Genomic DNA, 16,877 nt, shown 5'->3' on the forward strand with positions numbered 1-16,877 from the left:
ACGCCACTTTGTCTGCCTCTTTTGACAGATGCACAACAGCTACACTTCAGGTAATTACGTGACTGATGTCGATGTGCTCTGCGGTGTGTTTTGGAATGCGCTTGTTGTTTTGCAGCGTTGTACTAGGAATCGACTAAACCACCCCGACCGTTGGTAGGTGTGCAGGCTCGCTTTGTTTGCTTATGGTATTTTAGTGCAGTGTGTTTGCATCTATGCCTCTAGGGCTCAGAAAAGGCAGTACATGTTAATAGGGCTTCCAGGGGACCCGCTCTGATCTAATCTGTCTTTGTGTGGCTACACGTTATTGAGTAAGAGACCTGTTGCCCTTGAGCTAAGTGTGTACTAAAAATGACAAATATTTTTAAACCAATGAGCTCATTACATGGACATGAGGGGTATATAACCCGGTGTACATATCATGTATCTTAAATTGATCTGACCTTTAAATCAGTATGAGATTTATCGTGCTGATGTCTCGCACCAGGCACTCCTGTAGACCTCAGGCCTTGCAGGAACACGGCAGAGAATTGCAACTTTTTCGAAATGCATGCAAAGATTGGGCTTGTTTATGCAAAGTCATTCACGCACTGATTTGCAATGCAACATCCGTGTTGTCATTCCGATGTGGTTAAAAGCAAATGCTTCACATTTCAAAGAATGTAAAGTAAGAATTTATTTTCAAGTTACAAAATATTTAAGAAAGAATATTTTACATAATCTGTACAGAGATGACATCAGTTTATCTAAATGGCTAGGAAATAAATCTTATTAAATAGTAGACTGAACAAATGAAAGACCAGGAAGAGATTGTGTTCCATTGGTTGCTGTACATAGTAGAAAAATGAGACTACGAATAAAATCCATAATGTTGTACCCTGATTATTAGGCCTCTTGAGAAGGATCAATATTTATTTTATACACACATTGGAATGGCCTTGCCATCTTTTTATAATAGCTAAAATATTGGCCTCTTTGGTACAATTCATAAATTTTCACAAAAATCGGTTTATTACTACAAAAATAACATTTTCAATGGCAGTTTTTTGTCTTTTAACTAGTCCCGCAACTTTTCAGTGCAAACATCGTAACAATGATCCGCTTCGGAAAGCAAGCGAAAGATCACATTTCAAGTATTGATAAAAAGTTAAAGACAAGCAGTACATAAAAAAACAATATTCAGGATTACTATACATTGCATAGTTCATGCGGCACTTTATATTAAAAGGACTATGATCAAGGGTAGGTCCACCTCTTTGTACCCTTTTGAAGGCTTTGCAATATGCAAGTGCTTTAAATTGTGCATTTTGAGAGTTTTCGCAAGTGCTTTACTCACTGTAAACCAGCTGGACAGAATATCAGCCGCTTCGCAGCACGTGCTGCGGGCGCATGTCAGCCACTGAAGTTTGCTTTAAACCGGTTATGCAATCTGCCACACAACACGATTTTGTCCAGAGGTGCTCGCAGTTTGAGTAAAACCCTCACGTAACAATGCCGCAGACGCCTGAAGTCATTGCTCTTAGGATTGTCTCTGGGAATGACTGGGAAAATGACTTTGAAATGTCCACCTCAGCTGGAATGATTTGTGTTAAGGAAGCTGTTGAAGTGCTGGTGTTCTGAAGTTGGAGGGACATTGAAATGTCAGTGCTCGTACAACCGCGTGAACGGTTTATAAGTACTCAGTGAAATGTCCCTCTCCTTTTTGCTGTCGGAGGGAATTGTGTTGAGCCACTTTATTTAAATCTAGAAATGGCAAACTAGAAAAAAAAACCCATTTGGTGTTATCCTTCCCTTATCATCCCAAAGCCTTTTTGTTCATGAAAAAGTACCAACCGGTCACATATCTGATGATCGACTGCTTGATGCACACACACGTGTGTGATTGTACTTTGTGAGCGCACAAATAATAACACAATCTATATGCATGTGGTTCAAAATGATCATAAATATGACTGTCACTGCTCTTGTAACATGTCCTGACATGGACTTTAGCAGGCATCTCAAGCGCAGCCGCACTCCTCCACGATCATGTTAGGCACGTCACGCTTGACGATGTTGTATTCATCGTCAAAGTAAAGCATTGACATGGTGCTGAGTTTGGTGGGTATGCAACAAGAGTTGACAGATCCGGGGCTCATGCCTCTCATGCGGTACTGGTTTACCACTGCGGTGTGGAAAGACGAGGCGGAGCCGGGAACCCCTGCCATATAAGCCGGACAGCTGCCCTCGCAGTAGTTTCCGTAGTACCCTGCCGGTGCGATGATCCAGTCGTTCCAGCCAATGAGTCGGAAGTCAATGTAAAACTGCTGTCTGCAGCACAGACCCCCATTGGTGCCGTCACATTCAAGGCCACGCTTACGGATACGATGCTTAGAGTCTGCCTGCTGAGCACGAACCACCAGGAAGGGACGGTGCGAGGGGTCATTCGGGTCCACCAGGATGGGCATAACGTTGGCGGCCTCGCAACCTTCACAGTAGATGTCTAAGTCTTGCCGGCGACCCCCTTTGCCCAACAGTTCCCTTATAGCCTCAGACAGAGGAAAGGTGTGCCAGCCGCTGCGCTTCAACTCCACGCGTTTCTCCATCACGGGCCAGTGCACGCTCTGTCCACCAGGCTCGTAATAATGCACTCTCACCGTAACCTTCCGCCTCGTTCCTTTCTCCTGAGTACCTGGCAACAGCTTGAAGTAGAGCCACAGGTTTGCCTGCAACACGTAGAGGTTTTGGTTGCCCTCATTGGAGATCAGGAAGTAGAGGTTGGACTTGGATGGATTTGCATCGTCTGTAGGGGATCAAAATAATTGTTAATACACAATTCGTCATATGCAAGATGTGCAACAAAATAACAAGGCATGTTTCCTTTGACTGTAGCACCAACACATCCTGACTTCTTTTAGCAACGTTCATTAACATAAATCACCTTAATTGTCCAGATAGACTAGGTGCCTCAGTAGAGCTCTGGGCCCAAGTCCAGTTGGCCTCGTGGTTTGGGCTAAAGATGTTTGGGCAAAGAGGGTGGGAGGGGTCGGACGTGGGCCTTTCCCCAGGGGGTTCATTGAGTGCACAAGGAGCGCTGAGAAAACCCAGAACTCCTGGAGCCTCAGAGACTGACAACACAATGCCCCGTGAGAGGTATTAGGAGACTGCTATGGCACAGCCAAGCATTAAGCGTGTGGCCTTCAAATAAAAGGCATGATGAGGCAACATAAAGGCTATTTACATTACACTGGCCAACAGTGTAGTAATTTGTGAAGTCCATGATGCAAAGCTTTTTGTCATCTGATTCTAAAGACAATTGGAAAAATTCACTTGAGCTGAAGTTGAAAATTCATAATGTTTTTCTGTAATCTTGATGTAAGTAAAGGAGCTATAACCATCTTATGTATGGATTAGTATGGTTCAATCATAATACCTATGGATTAGTGTGCTTCAGTTTGTCACATATGATGGCTTTACAATGGGTCACAATGGTTGACTGACTAGTCTAATAGTGAGGTTGATTAGATTAGATATATTTTTTTTGTTTTGATATTCTTATTGGTGATACTTTAAGTAGATAAAATTAAAAAAATATGAAATTAAAAAAATATAAAATTAAGTAATAATCATTTTATATACATGATTAATCTTAAGATAAAGTAGGATGTACATTGAAGAAAGATTTATGTTTTTTTTATTATATGTCTGCTTTATCTTGTCCGTTTTGTGTTTTGGTAAATATTGGGGGGTAGGATAGATAAGCCTATGGCTTCTATCTTAGTATGAAAAAAATTTTGTTTAAATTATTTAGATAATTATTTGTGTTTTCCTCCCTTGTATTTTTTGCCTTTAAATTTTTCGAAAAAAAGTTTTTTCTTTTTATTATTTTTCGCCTTTATTTAATAGATAGTAATTAAGAAGACGACAGGAAAGTATAGGGTGAGAGAGGGATTTCCCAATGACCTCGAGCTGGCATTCAAACCTGGGTTGCCAGAAGTGCGTCTGCACCATGTGTCAGAGCGCCGTCCACTACACCATTGGCTCCAACTTTTCGAAATAAAGTTAAATCAAATATTATTAAAACAAAGAAAACATAAAAATGAAAAACAATACATGGAAATTAACAACCGATTCAATAAAAGTTGTATTATTTGTTCAGGTATTGTACAATATTCTATTTTGGGTTACAGGTTTTCATTGGACGCACACACGTTATCGCGGTTACGCTTCTGGACAGAAGGTAATTTCCGGTCTTTGTTTGTTTAATAGTCTGGCTAGTGGCTAAACTGAACTCTGGAACAAATACCTCGTCGAAAATAACAAACGTTTTGGTTTCCTAAAGACTAGAGGAGATGGCGAGCATGGATCACCGCTGTGTGAAGGGAGGCGGATCTGTAGTTAACATTGTATACATATAGTACACATTTTACACAGTAACATTAGCTCCGTGTAGTTTTTGATGCACTTTAGCTATGATTTGAACTAAGGTCATCTACTTTTTTAAGCTTATTATTCAGAAAAACTACTCTAAAAGAACTCTGTTGTTATTAATTCTTTGCAAAGTTTACCGAAAGTTATGTTTGTTCCGCTCAAGCCTATTATTTATGTTGTTACTGCTAAAACCACCTATAGTGTGATCGTTAAGCAGACTAAGACAAATTCACGTGTGCTGGTTAAGCTGGTAGACAATGCATAGCTGGTGAAACAGGTTGACCACCATGGCTTTTACTTAAAAAGCCTAAGGGGACCACCAGCATTACACATTGGTTGACCAGCATCCAAAGCAACAATTGCAGGTAACCAGTAATTTTGGACTTTCAAAACTGCTGGGAACCCAACCCTCTCATATCCCGCAGTGCAGACACAGAGCGACAAAGAATCGAGCCCTGGAGATATGTCAGGTGTGAACAAGTATGTACTATGATAATAGGGAACACATTCGTTAAGACAATTCCTTTGCTATTTTTAACTCCTTAACTTCCTTGATATGCCCCCTGGATAGAAATCTTCTTGCATAACGTTGTGTACAAATGTTCCAGAACCTGTCTTAACAGCTCCTGCTTGACATTAATTTATTTACAGAGTAAGATATTGTACACTTTGTGGCCAAATCACCCACTGTCTCTGCAGTGACCGGTTATTCACATACTTATTAGAAGGATCTCAGACATTGCATTACCTTGAATACCTTGCTTCAGTATTAAGATCCTTTAAAAATAATCTTACAGTAAGACCTCATCTTCTGACCCCTCAAGTTCTATATTTTGCTATATTGATTCAGCTAAAACACCAATCAGACGTCCAACAGACACAAAAAATTGGTAATAGTTTTTGTGGTTCACTGAAAACCGCTCTCATGCTTTAAATGCTTAATGTGAACCGTTTGTCAAAGATCAATAAGATCAAGAGCATGGCATGATGCCTGATTAGATTTTGACTGCCCGTCAATCAATTAACACTACGGGCTCTCATTTCTTTGCTCGGATCAAATGTCAAAAACACAAAGATACTCTAAAGAGATCGGTTTGGCTCTTTGACCTTACGGACACTGTGCCACACTGAATAATGTGTAATAATGAAGTCTTAATACCCTGCGCTGAACCGGTCCTATAGAGTTCAGCGAGTCCGAATGGCTATGCTGACAAATGAGAAGCGAACATCTATCGCTCCGCTTCTGTGGCTACGGGACACCAAATACTTCTGAAATGGCCCGTAGGACAGTGTCAATAGAGACCTGAAATTGGCAGCAGGCCTCTCCTGTACTTTGGCAGCCCTCTCCTTATTGCTCTCCTGAAGCATGGAGCCAGATAGGAACCATCTTCTGGTTTATGATCATACCACATAACAGAGCGAGCAGGGAAGAGCATGCAACACTGGAGGCGGCACAGTCGCCTGCAGCTGCAGTGATTTGCGCCTTGCACCTGACAAATGTAACTTTTCCGCTCAGCACGTACCTCTGAGCAGAATACATCTGGGGCTCTCCTATAATACCACAGCCTGGCTGGCAGTCTTTACACAAGGGGCTAGCGCCAGCTGGCCTTGAGGCAGATGGGGGTTTGGAGACCCGGTTCCATGATGCATTGCTGCTCAGTGGTTCAAAGGTGTCATGAATAATAGGGGACACTGCAAAGAGGCCTGATGAAGCTTTGATATTTTAAATGCATGTTCAGAGTAGGATATAAGAAGACCAACCCCCACGCCAGCCTCGGTCACCCGCGACTCAAATGTCTCATGCATTATTCTGAGTGATATCTTTTGTTTTCTTTTGTTGTTTTTGTTCCCAATGTTGACATATTGGGTTAAGCAAGAACGCACAGTACTCCCAGTACTGTCATGAGCGTGTTCAGATCATTCTTACTGGAGCAAGACGTTCGGATAATGTCCAGGATAATTGTGCTACACAGTGCGAGACTGGAAGATAAAGAAGCCAGTTTTGCAAGATTTAGGCTCAATCCCTGACGTGCGTATAGGCTAAAAAAGATAGAAGGCATATATGTGACCCCGTGTCTGTGAAATCTGAATGTAATTTTGATATCTGGTGCATCAAACTTTGATTTTTACTCAATTGTTTTCACATTGATATGATCTTACTCAGTCAATATTAAAGATATGAAGGTAAGATATGAATCACTAAAAATGACTTTAGCTGGGTTTTACACATATATATATGGTACCAACTTGCAATAAGGTGTCATTAACATTAATTTATACGCTAACAAGAAACTAATAATGAGCAATATCTTTGTACAGCACTTATCAATCCATTACAACTTTTTATTGTTTATTTATGGTAGGTTATTGTGTATTAATAAATGTTAATAGGTAATTTTATAATAAATGTTTCAATTAAATGGTGGAGAAGAATTGTTTATTGTTTGCTTGTTTAACTGTGGTTTAAAAGTAGTTAACAAATAAAAACTTAAGTGTTATATTAAGTGTTATTATAGACAAGGTGAATTCAGGAAGGTTGTGACTTTTTGGGACATTGAGATGATGGTCAAAATCCTTGTTCCAATCTACCTGAATTCACCTACCTGTACGGTGCGCTTAACTCCCACAATTTACTGGGCAGTGGGCCGATGCATATACATATATAGAAACTTAGTACAGCATTGTTTTAATGGTGTAAAGGGTCATGTGTTCGATTCCCAGAAAACACAAATACACCCTTTAATGCATTGTAAGTTGCTTTGGCGTTTGCCAAAGTAATTAAATGTGAATGTAAAATGTAAGATTATGAAAATGATTCTATATTTATTGACTATATTAACTCTTTTATACCACAGGCCTGTAATTGATGAACTTTGCAGTTCATGAAATAAGATCTAGTAGGGCTCTTACCCCAACTTTGCTAATGACTTCAAGGAGACACATATTCCTTATGGTCATTAGGAACAAAGATTTTTATAGGCATATTATGGTTTAATAAAGAAATAAAGGCGTGACACTGGTCTTGCCCTCTTATTAGCAGATTATCCATAATACTTTGATTACCATGTTGTTTGATGCTCACTTGGCGTTCCCGATGATGCTCGGATCGTAATTTTCTCAACACCCACCTCGTAAAGGTCACCATCCGACAAACCAGTCATTATTATTTGCCAACATATATCTAATTATATGGGGTCACGTATTCTAATCGCATCAATTACATCTGAACGTAAGATCAAAGGGCGCACGCCCCATTAAAACCAACCAAAGTCATTGAGCTATTTAACACAGTTGGCATGCGAGTGCTTTTACACACCTGACTCGGCGAAACTGATTATTTCCGACGTTTCTTCTTGCACGTCGTTGTTGTAGGCGGCGTGTCCGTCTAAGTTGGGAATCTCAACCCTCCCGTCCTCCCTAACTTTACCCGCGTGCAGTTTGCGCAGCGCCGTAACCATGGCAGCTTTAGGAATGGGATGCGTGATATTGGGTCTTTCTCTCATCTGAAGTCGGTTCAATATGTGCCGTTTAACCGCTTCCAGAAAGTCCGTGTCCACTTGGCCCGTATCATCCCGATGCCCGAGTCCACACGAGACGCATTGGGAATCCTGAGACACTCGCTCAGCAACCACAGTGTACTGGAGCGAGAGCACGCAAGCCATCAAACAGGTTACAGGGAAGATGTAAATACTCATTTTCTTAAATAACGTGTCCACAAAATCAAACAAATCAGTTCATAAATCCCTACCGTGACCTACAAACAGGACACGTCTATACTTCCAACGACCTCCTGTGACAGATGTCCATTCATCGTAATGTTTTCAGTCATTTTGCGAGGCAGAAAGTGAGCACATACTGAGGAATACTGATGTTTACACGACAAAACTCAAGTCTTTATCAGTTTCAGTCGAAAACACGCGAAAACATCTCGTACTTGCCGAGAAAAGAAAGAGATTATACACGACGTGTACGTACGCAAAGAATCACAAAAGAACAAAATAAAGCGGTCACTGGCGCTCCGTAACTTTCCGCGAAACGGAAATAAAAACACCGATAACTCCGTTAAAGTTCAGTGTAGTCACAAAAGTCGTATCTTTCCAGTTGTATCTCGTTAAAACTGATGCTCATTAAGTGATAGTGTTGAAAATCCCGATGTTTTGAGTTTCTTCAGTCTCTGGAGAGATGTTGTCCTTTGGTTTGCTCTCTCGTGCAATCACGACACTAAAGGCACCTCGCGCTGAAACTGTTTTATATCTTCAAACCACGTGGGACCTTCAGCCAACGGGCATGAGAGATTATGCGCTAAAACAGGTTAATGAATGAATGAATACAATAGCCAAAATTAATTTAAGCCAGTTAGAAAAGACACTGGATCGTTATATTATACGGGACAATCATCTAAAACATTTACTCTATATTAACTTTCTACATGTACAGCTGTTTACTTACAATGTTAATATTTTCTTTAAAAAAATGCAATTTTGTATGTATGTATTTGAATAAGTATATGTTTCTTTCAAATGTAGTTTTATATTTATTTGACAAATGTTTATCAACACTGTTTTTTGTTACAGTAGAAAATATTTACATATACATCAATTGTCTTTAATATATTAGTAGTAGTTGTTGGTGCAGTTGCAAACTTTACTATTTGCGTTATTATTTATCTGTACAATCAAGTGCAACCTGCATTACTTTGTATGATCAGTTTTGTAACTCATTCCATAACTGTAATATTTCAAATCTTTATTTATATTATACAGATGCACTTGCAAGGTCCTAGACAGGTTTTAAGAAATTATACTTGACTAACAATCGATTTGTTTGTTGGACTAATACACTTGTCTATTTTCATGTACAGTTTGCTTTGTCAAATGTTTCTTCAACAATGGCAATCCTTTTCAGTCGATGCTATAGCGCCATCTATCGCGCTTTTTGGTTCTGCCTCATTTCATTCTTAGTTTCCAACTATTCGACATCAATTAATTGTTTAAATATGATAAAAATTCATTTGAAGTTCATATAAATTTATAGTCTACTTATTGTAGTATTACAAAGAGAAATATGCACGTTTTTAAACTCTTTATTATCGTAATGGGTCTCCTTTCTTTAACAACTTTTTAACTTTTTGATGAAAGTACAGTTTATTATTGCAAAACAAGAGTTGTCTTTTTTTTTTTTTTTTTTTTTTTTTTTTTTTTAACAAGAGTTGTCTTTCAAATTTGGTTTTATATTTATTTGACAAATTTTTATCAACAATACAGATTTCTGTTTTTTTGTTACACAGTGCAGTAGAACATTATTTACATATACATCAATTGTCTTTAATATATTAGTAGTAGTTGTTGGTGCAGTTGTAAACTTAACTATTTGCGTTATTATTTATCTGTGCAATCAAGTGCAACCTGCATTATTTTGTATGATCAGTTTTGTAACCCATTCCATAACTGTAATATTTCAAATCTTTATTTATATAATACAGATGCACTTGCAAGGTCCTAGACAGGTATTCAGAAATTATACTTGACTAACACTCTATTTTTTTGTTTGTTGGACTAACACACTAGTCCTTTTTGCTTTGTCAAATTGTTCTATAACAATGGCAATCATTTCCACCCGATGCTATAGCGCCATCTATCGACAAAAGCCTTTTGGTTTTGCATCATTTCATTACTAGTTTACAAAAATTCGACATCAATTAATTCTGTTTAAATAATATGGTGAAAATTCATTTGAAGTGTAAATTAATTTATATCTACTTATTGCAGTATAAAGAAGAGACATATGAATTTTTATTAGACTTTTTATCAAAAAAATGGCTCCTATTTATACTCGTAATGTTTCCTTTCTTGAACAACTCTCTAACTTTTTTGGGAAAGTACAGTTTGTTACTGCAAAACAAGCTATTTTTATTGCTAAATATGATCAAAATTGTCTTGTGTGGCACTGGTTAAGTGTCGCCCTCACGTGGTGCAGAACACTATAACATCGTATGTACGTGTCTGTAACAGTGTAGGAAACTTGAGCATATTTTTCACTATTTATTTTTATTATTTAAATGTTACATTATTTTTACAATGTCTTCCTTTTTCATATACATATTTAGTTCTAACTTTAATGCAAAATATGTATTTTTGTCTGTACAAAACACTGTGTAAAGTTATGTTTATATGATTGTTGAGAATAGATGTCATGTAATGTAATACATATTTAAATGAAAATGTACTTTTAAATGTACCAACATCCAGTATAATGCATGTTTGGGAGCAGCTGTTTTAAGGCAGTAAAGTTAATAGTACCATTCAAAAATTCAGACAGTGCAGGGTAGTAGCACTAGTAATGTCCATAGATCCAACGTTTAAATCATACAATTTTGTTCAAAAAGAACATACAATTTTCAATAAAAGTTCAACCTCCTGTATAAGTTTGTATTTTACAGTACCTGTATATAAAAATTGTTTTAGGATAATAATGACATACACTGTTAAGAGTTTGCACAAGACTGAATTCCATTTTAATGCAACCCTACTGCCACAGGATGTGGGTATTGCTACTAATTTCTCATAGAGAAAATAAGATGCAACACTAAAATCCTCTTTTTTCACATTTATGCCATTGGCATATGCCACACTGAAATCCGTTGGTGTCCTTGTACAGGTTTACCTCCCATTACTAAAAGCAAGTCTGGTATATGTAGAATAGCATCCTCAGCTTCTTCTGTCATGTGACTACTAACGTGTTTCTCACTAACAGCCTCTTGGTTCTCAAAAGTGAGACAGTTGCTTTTCAACTTGGCTTCTTTAAGTGCAAGTGTACTAAAATCTGGTAAAATCATCTTATTCTCCTCTTTAAAAGTCTGGAGCTCAATGTAGTTTTCTTGCATTGGGGAGTTAGACGGTAGGCACTTGTTCTTGAAAGGTCTCAGCTTATTATGTATGAAAGAATTAGGTATTTCCTTACAATGGACACCGGGTGGTACTGTGGGTTGGAAACTGGGACCTAGACCAATGCTGCAGTGATGAATCCGGTATGGAGAGGTAGATCCCGTTAGCAATGGGAGCTTCTTCCAGGTCATTGTGCTCAGGTTGAAACTCCACAAGATATTCTGAGGTAAACTCTGGGTTTCCCCCCCACCATAGATGAGCATGCTGTCCTTAAACAACACAGCAGAATGGCCAACCAGTCTTGAGGGACCTGAACTGCACAGTACAAAGAAATCTTTAAATGTGCATCAGATAATAGAATCGAAAACATTTCAAATAGTGGAATTATTGTTTAGATGCATGTCTGATGAGTACAAACAACAGCATTAAACTGTGTGGCAAGTAAACGTGTACACGGTTCGCAAAAAAATCATGTTATTTGTGTTGGAATAGCCTCCCGTTTGCCGATTTTGACTTAGGCCACGTAAACGACATTTTCAAGAGGAAACTTTATGTGTTTTGGATGTTCGTTTATGCAAATGTGGTTTTGGGGTTCTGAACACACAAACTTTTTGAAATGGTTTTTGAAAAAAACAACAACACCGTTATCATTTCCACGTAAACTGCAAAACCACAAATCTGTCAATCCGGTAATGGGATTCAGGCGGCCTATAGGAGTATGTTTACAAACCTTTTCCGCTTTATTATCCAGGCAAAACTTTTCATTGCTTTTTGTTTGTATTTTCACAGGTGTGTAATGTTTCTTTACAATATAACATTAGTAATTCCAGGCCTGGCATACATAATGTAGTGTTTTTAGTTATTTTGCAAATCTGTGTGAAAGGGGATTGTTTTAACAATGTTGTGGTGTGTAAGTGAAATTTTAGATGCCGCTAAAAACCCACCTTTAAAATGAGCAAATACGACAATGACATATGGCATAAAGAAAAGATACTTACTTGAATTTGATGCAGCTCCAGTTTTGACAGGTAAAATTCCATCTCCACAGGTCTTTCTGTTCCCTAAGGCCCTGAAGGCCACCATAGATGTACATACATTCCTGATGTGTTACGGCTGAGTGACCATGTCTGGGACCAGGACCACCTTGTATGTTATTAAGTAGTGACCACACCTCGGAATCTGACATAGAAAACATGATCAAAAAACTTTCCAAAATTCCAAAGTGTCCATTCAACTTTATTAAATATCTATAATAGATAAATTATTAAACTTGTGTTCAACGCAAAGACTTTTTTATATAGGTTTTCACTTGCCCTGCCAAAATATTCACTGGCCCCAACAAAAAATACGGAGCCCCTAAGGGGACATGGAGCAAAAATTAAATAAAGTGAAACTTTGGCGTGCGCACGTGAAACTATTGCACACACACGCGAAACTATCGAGTTTAGTTTTGCGTGCGCATGTAAAACTTTCACACATGCGAAACTAAACTTTAAAAAAAAAATCTGCACATGACGGTTTCGCGTGAGCACATGTAGCTAAACTTTAGATTTTTTTTTACTCCAATGTCACCTTAGGGGCTCGGTAAAAGAAGATTTTAGTGTCACATATTTTAAATAATTCAAAAGTCAAACATAATTGTATATGTAACATCCATCAGGTGCAGTGCCCTTATGCTCCGCCAGAGGGCACTCCCTCTTGGACATTATTATTCATTATATATTATCTCCCATAATCCTTTGCTTGGACTCATTACCCATCATAGCCCACACCTGTGTATAATTATCATCTGTTACCCATGTTTATATAAACCTGGTTCATTGTCTCATTCATTGTGAAGTATTGTTTAACTGTTACCCTTAGTTGTCTTGCCTTATTCATGTTTCAGTCCAAGGGTTTATGTTTTGTTTATTGATTAATTACCATGTATGACCTTTTGCCTGCCTATGGATTATGTTTATGGATTAAACTTCAATAAATGATTGCGTTTGGATCCACACCTTGCCTTGCCTTTGTCTCCACGTACTGTCAGGATCCTGTCAGGATCTTGTCTTGTATTACATCTAGTTCATTGTGACAGGGTTCTGACAGTACCATGTTTTGTGTGGGAACATGTGGCTATGGATTATTTATTATCAGGCCATGTGTTTTCCTTGTCCCGTCACCTTTTACCCGATTCCTTACCTGTTATGATTTTCACCTGTTCCCCTCATTAGTTCTCTTATTTAAAGTCCTTGTGTTTGCTGTTCTGTGTGCGTTCATTTTGTAATACTGTGTCCACATTTTGTTATCTCGCCTGTGAGTATTTTGTATCTAGTCTGTTATTTGTTTAGTTTATTGTTAGTTTCCTTGTCAAGTTTAGTGTAAGTTTAGTGTTCATCCTGTCTTGTTTTGCCCCCTCGTGGGTTTTGTTTTCCCTTTTTTGTTCAATAAAGTCCTGTATTGTTCACCCCTGTCTGCGATTGGGTTCATCCGTTGGAAATTCCTAACAGTATAAATATACATTTTATTCATCATTTTTTAAGACAAAGTTAACATTCGCACCCTTAAAATGTGTCTCGATAGTAACACTGCATAAAAATATTCTGCATGTTTTTCAAGTACAAACGCGCAAATGTCATGCCATGTTATCGTTCTTCTCACCAAAATTAAATTTCCAGAATTCCTTTGTTGATCCTCTTATATCCATGTATCCACCATAGACATACATAGATGACCCAAAGGTGACTGCACTATGCCCCTTCCTATTTAATGGTGTCACTCCCTATAAAAACAAATCACTATAATTAAAGCCTTATACGGTAACTGTTTCAGCTGTACAAGTACAGATTTTTTACAAGAAATATTTACCAGTACAGTTTCAATCCCAGTTTTCCAGTTAATCCAGCATTCTCTAACTGCAAAGAATATAAAACAAAAGAGGTGAACAGCACAGTGGCATAAAGCAACATGGTTATTAAAACAACTTGGAAAATAACAATGCTGTTATTATGTGCCTAAATATGTGTCACATTACATAATAAACAATACCTGCATCAAACACCCACAGAGGTATTTTTGAGTTACTATATGCTGAATCTTGCAGTCCTCCAAAGACGTAAAGAAATCCCTAAAATGGAAGATGATATAAGCTATCTTCTTAACAGTACATGGCGTTCTCAAAGACCAGTCAGTTGTGGTATTCTATTTTGCATATTAAATGCTTGCTGTATATTTAACCATTTTTAACACAAGTGCTTCTCAAAATCTTCAGCGTGCGTAAATTAGAGAACATACTGTAAAATCTACAAAAAATCATGACAAAAGTCATGATTGTATCTGGTGAACCATTTCATTTCATATTTGTGAGCTTGTTGTATTTACCTGATGCGCTACCATGGTATGTTCCTCCAGTTCTTCAGGTGCTTCCTCACAATTACAGGGAAGCTCAGTCCACTGGTTTAGTACTACAAATAATACACAATATCACTGAATGAATGACCAGACCATCACAGATCAATGCTGCAGGAATGCTGTTTTAGAAAAAAACTGCATAACAGCAATAGAAAGCATGTGTCATAAAGACCAGGCCAGGCAGCATAGATATTTAACAATGACTTACCCACATTATATTTCCAGAAATCTCTCAGTGAGCATTTTTCCCTGCCTCCTAGTACGTACACATATCCACTGTGTGCACAAGAAGCATGCTTGTAACGATCACGTGGTGCAGGGGTGTCCTGAGATACTGAGGTCCACAAACAAGCACCGCTCCCTTGGTTCATACTTGGGCTCTGATAGTCTCATGGGTTAACCTGTGAACACACAGGGACCGCTAATGAAGTCAGGTTAACAATAGCACACAGAAAAAGCAAAACATTTATATGGAGAACAGGATTTTTTACTATGTGTTTGGTAATACATTAGACAACTGTTAAGCAAATATGTGACCAGGAATAACGAGAAGTATGCATACTGTAGTAAGCAACATTGAGGTTTAGAGCAATGCACATAACAGTATTTGAATATAAAAACATGTACACTTTTAAACTACAGAAATTAATAAATATATATATTACATAGTTACAGACGTCTATAAGTGTTGCATAGGCACAGTTCACCATTAATACAATAGTGTCTGTGTTAACATTTACACATTTTGCAGACAACCGATCCAACAGCCTTTGCATTGCAAATGCTCTATGACCACGAACAGTGAGTCACAGGGTTTTCTGCCAACCTACCAATAATATATTGTAAAATCTTAAAACAGGAATACCAAGTGAATGAAAAAGTATGTTTAACAGCAAGTTAACATGCTCTGAACTAAAACCTTTATGAATTAAATGCCTGTTATTGATACATTGATTGTGTTTACATTGATTCATCAGGCTCACATTGTTTTTACGTGTTGATATTACAAGTTTATAAACAAGTAATTAATGGTTTAAGCTTTAATCCTTAAACTTATTTGTAATGTTTTTTTTTTATAAAACCCCTTTTTATTAGCTAAAACGTATTCTCGACGTTCACGTGCAGTTACTGTGTTAGCCCGTTATCCAGTAACGTTACATATGTCTCGTTTCACACGCGTGTAATATGAGCATTATCGTGTACCCATGAAACAATGTTTCACAAAGACTTTACCAAGATGGATTAATTTCGTACAGTAACTTACGTAATAAAATAAAAAGCTTGTACTAGACTTAAAGAAAGTAGTAAAGACGTCACATGACCGCAGGGAAGAACCGTTTCAAAAACTGAAACTTCTCTTCGTAAGACGCGTAAGTTAAGTGTTGGTGTCGTTATTGTAAACATTTAGATTAACTTGTTAGTGATTAGTAGCATTTCAACGCTTACCGATAAGATTCGTCAGTGAATTTCCTCCGTAATCCTTTTTTAAGCGATAACCGAAGATATATAACCGATCACATGTACAATATTTTTCCACTATCTGAGAGGGCGGGGCAAAGACTTGCTGCGCTGACTTTTCTTAAGAGGGTCTCGATACTGTGACTGCATACACTCCCTTTTTTTTTTTTAACAAAGCTTACCAGAAACAACTGTTTACGTTTCAAAGATGCTTTTAACCGAAAAACATAAGGCAGATTAACTGCTTATATCTAGCCTCGTGATCGCTGACCATCATTTCAACCTTGCTAGATATCAGTGTTTGTAGACATTGAAATGTTTGATGTGTGAAGCTCAGGCAGTGCACAGTACAAAATAAAGAACATGGGTAAAACAGCAGAGAAAGTAAAACAGTATCTAAAAATGTTTCAATAGTGTATATATTTACAAATATATAACATGTGTAATGTTAAAGTACGCCTTTTAAAAGAAAACACTAGTGTATGCAATACAAATATTGGCATGTAAGGTATGTGTGCAAAAATGTTGTATGTTGTTCTGTGGTCGAGCCGAAATCCAGGTGTGAACTTCAAAGTCACACTCACTAACGTTAGTTACTGTACATGAAAACGGAAATTTTCAGACAACCAAGTGTTAAAAAGAGTAATAGGCCTACATCTGCTAGTTGAGATGCCTTGCCGTATACTAAAAATGAATTCTTGCAGACTTTATATTTACATTTGTGCTTACTTTTAG

General features: G+C 37.8%; 2 protein-coding genes across 4 annotated transcripts; both read right to left on the reverse strand.

The window, feature by feature from the left end:
- Window positions 1-671: 671 nt before the first annotated feature.
- inhbb (inhibin subunit beta B) lies at window positions 672-8,635 on the reverse strand. Of its 2 annotated transcripts, XM_065251980.1 has the most exons (3): window positions 8,156-8,635; window positions 7,724-8,045; window positions 672-2,779 (listed from the first exon to the last, which is right to left on the reverse strand). In XM_065251980.1, exons 2-3 carry the CDS (start codon window positions 7,908-7,910, stop codon window positions 1,998-2,000), a joined length of 969 nt encoding a protein of 322 aa, XP_065108052.1. In that variant the 5' UTR covers window positions 7,911-8,045; window positions 8,156-8,635; the 3' UTR covers window positions 672-1,997. The 2 variants fall into 2 exon arrangements, with proteins under 2 accessions (XP_065108052.1, XP_065108051.1); XM_065251979.1 differs by having other exon boundaries at window positions 7,724-8,635.
- A 993-nt stretch (window positions 8,636-9,628) lies between these two features.
- klhdc3l (kelch domain containing 3-like) lies at window positions 9,629-16,248 on the reverse strand. 2 transcript variants are annotated; one of them, XM_065251978.1, is made up of 8 exons: window positions 16,131-16,248; window positions 14,893-15,085; window positions 14,655-14,737; window positions 14,322-14,400; window positions 14,142-14,188; window positions 13,935-14,055; window positions 12,290-12,470; window positions 9,629-11,606 (listed from the first exon to the last, which is right to left on the reverse strand). In XM_065251978.1, exons 2-8 carry the CDS (start codon window positions 15,053-15,055, stop codon window positions 11,015-11,017), a joined length of 1,266 nt encoding a protein of 421 aa, XP_065108050.1. In that variant the 5' UTR covers window positions 15,056-15,085; window positions 16,131-16,248; the 3' UTR covers window positions 9,629-11,014. The 2 variants fall into 2 exon arrangements, with proteins under 2 accessions (XP_065108050.1, XP_073668103.1); XM_073812002.1 differs by having other exon boundaries at window positions 14,893-15,105; window positions 16,131-16,238.
- Between the last annotated feature and the right edge of the window lie 629 nt (window positions 16,249-16,877).

This window comes from Paramisgurnus dabryanus, chromosome 15 (assembly GCF_030506205.2).
Source record: "Paramisgurnus dabryanus chromosome 15, PD_genome_1.1, whole genome shotgun sequence".
In the NCBI taxonomy this organism is placed as follows: domain Eukaryota; kingdom Metazoa; phylum Chordata; class Actinopteri; order Cypriniformes; family Cobitidae; genus Paramisgurnus; species Paramisgurnus dabryanus.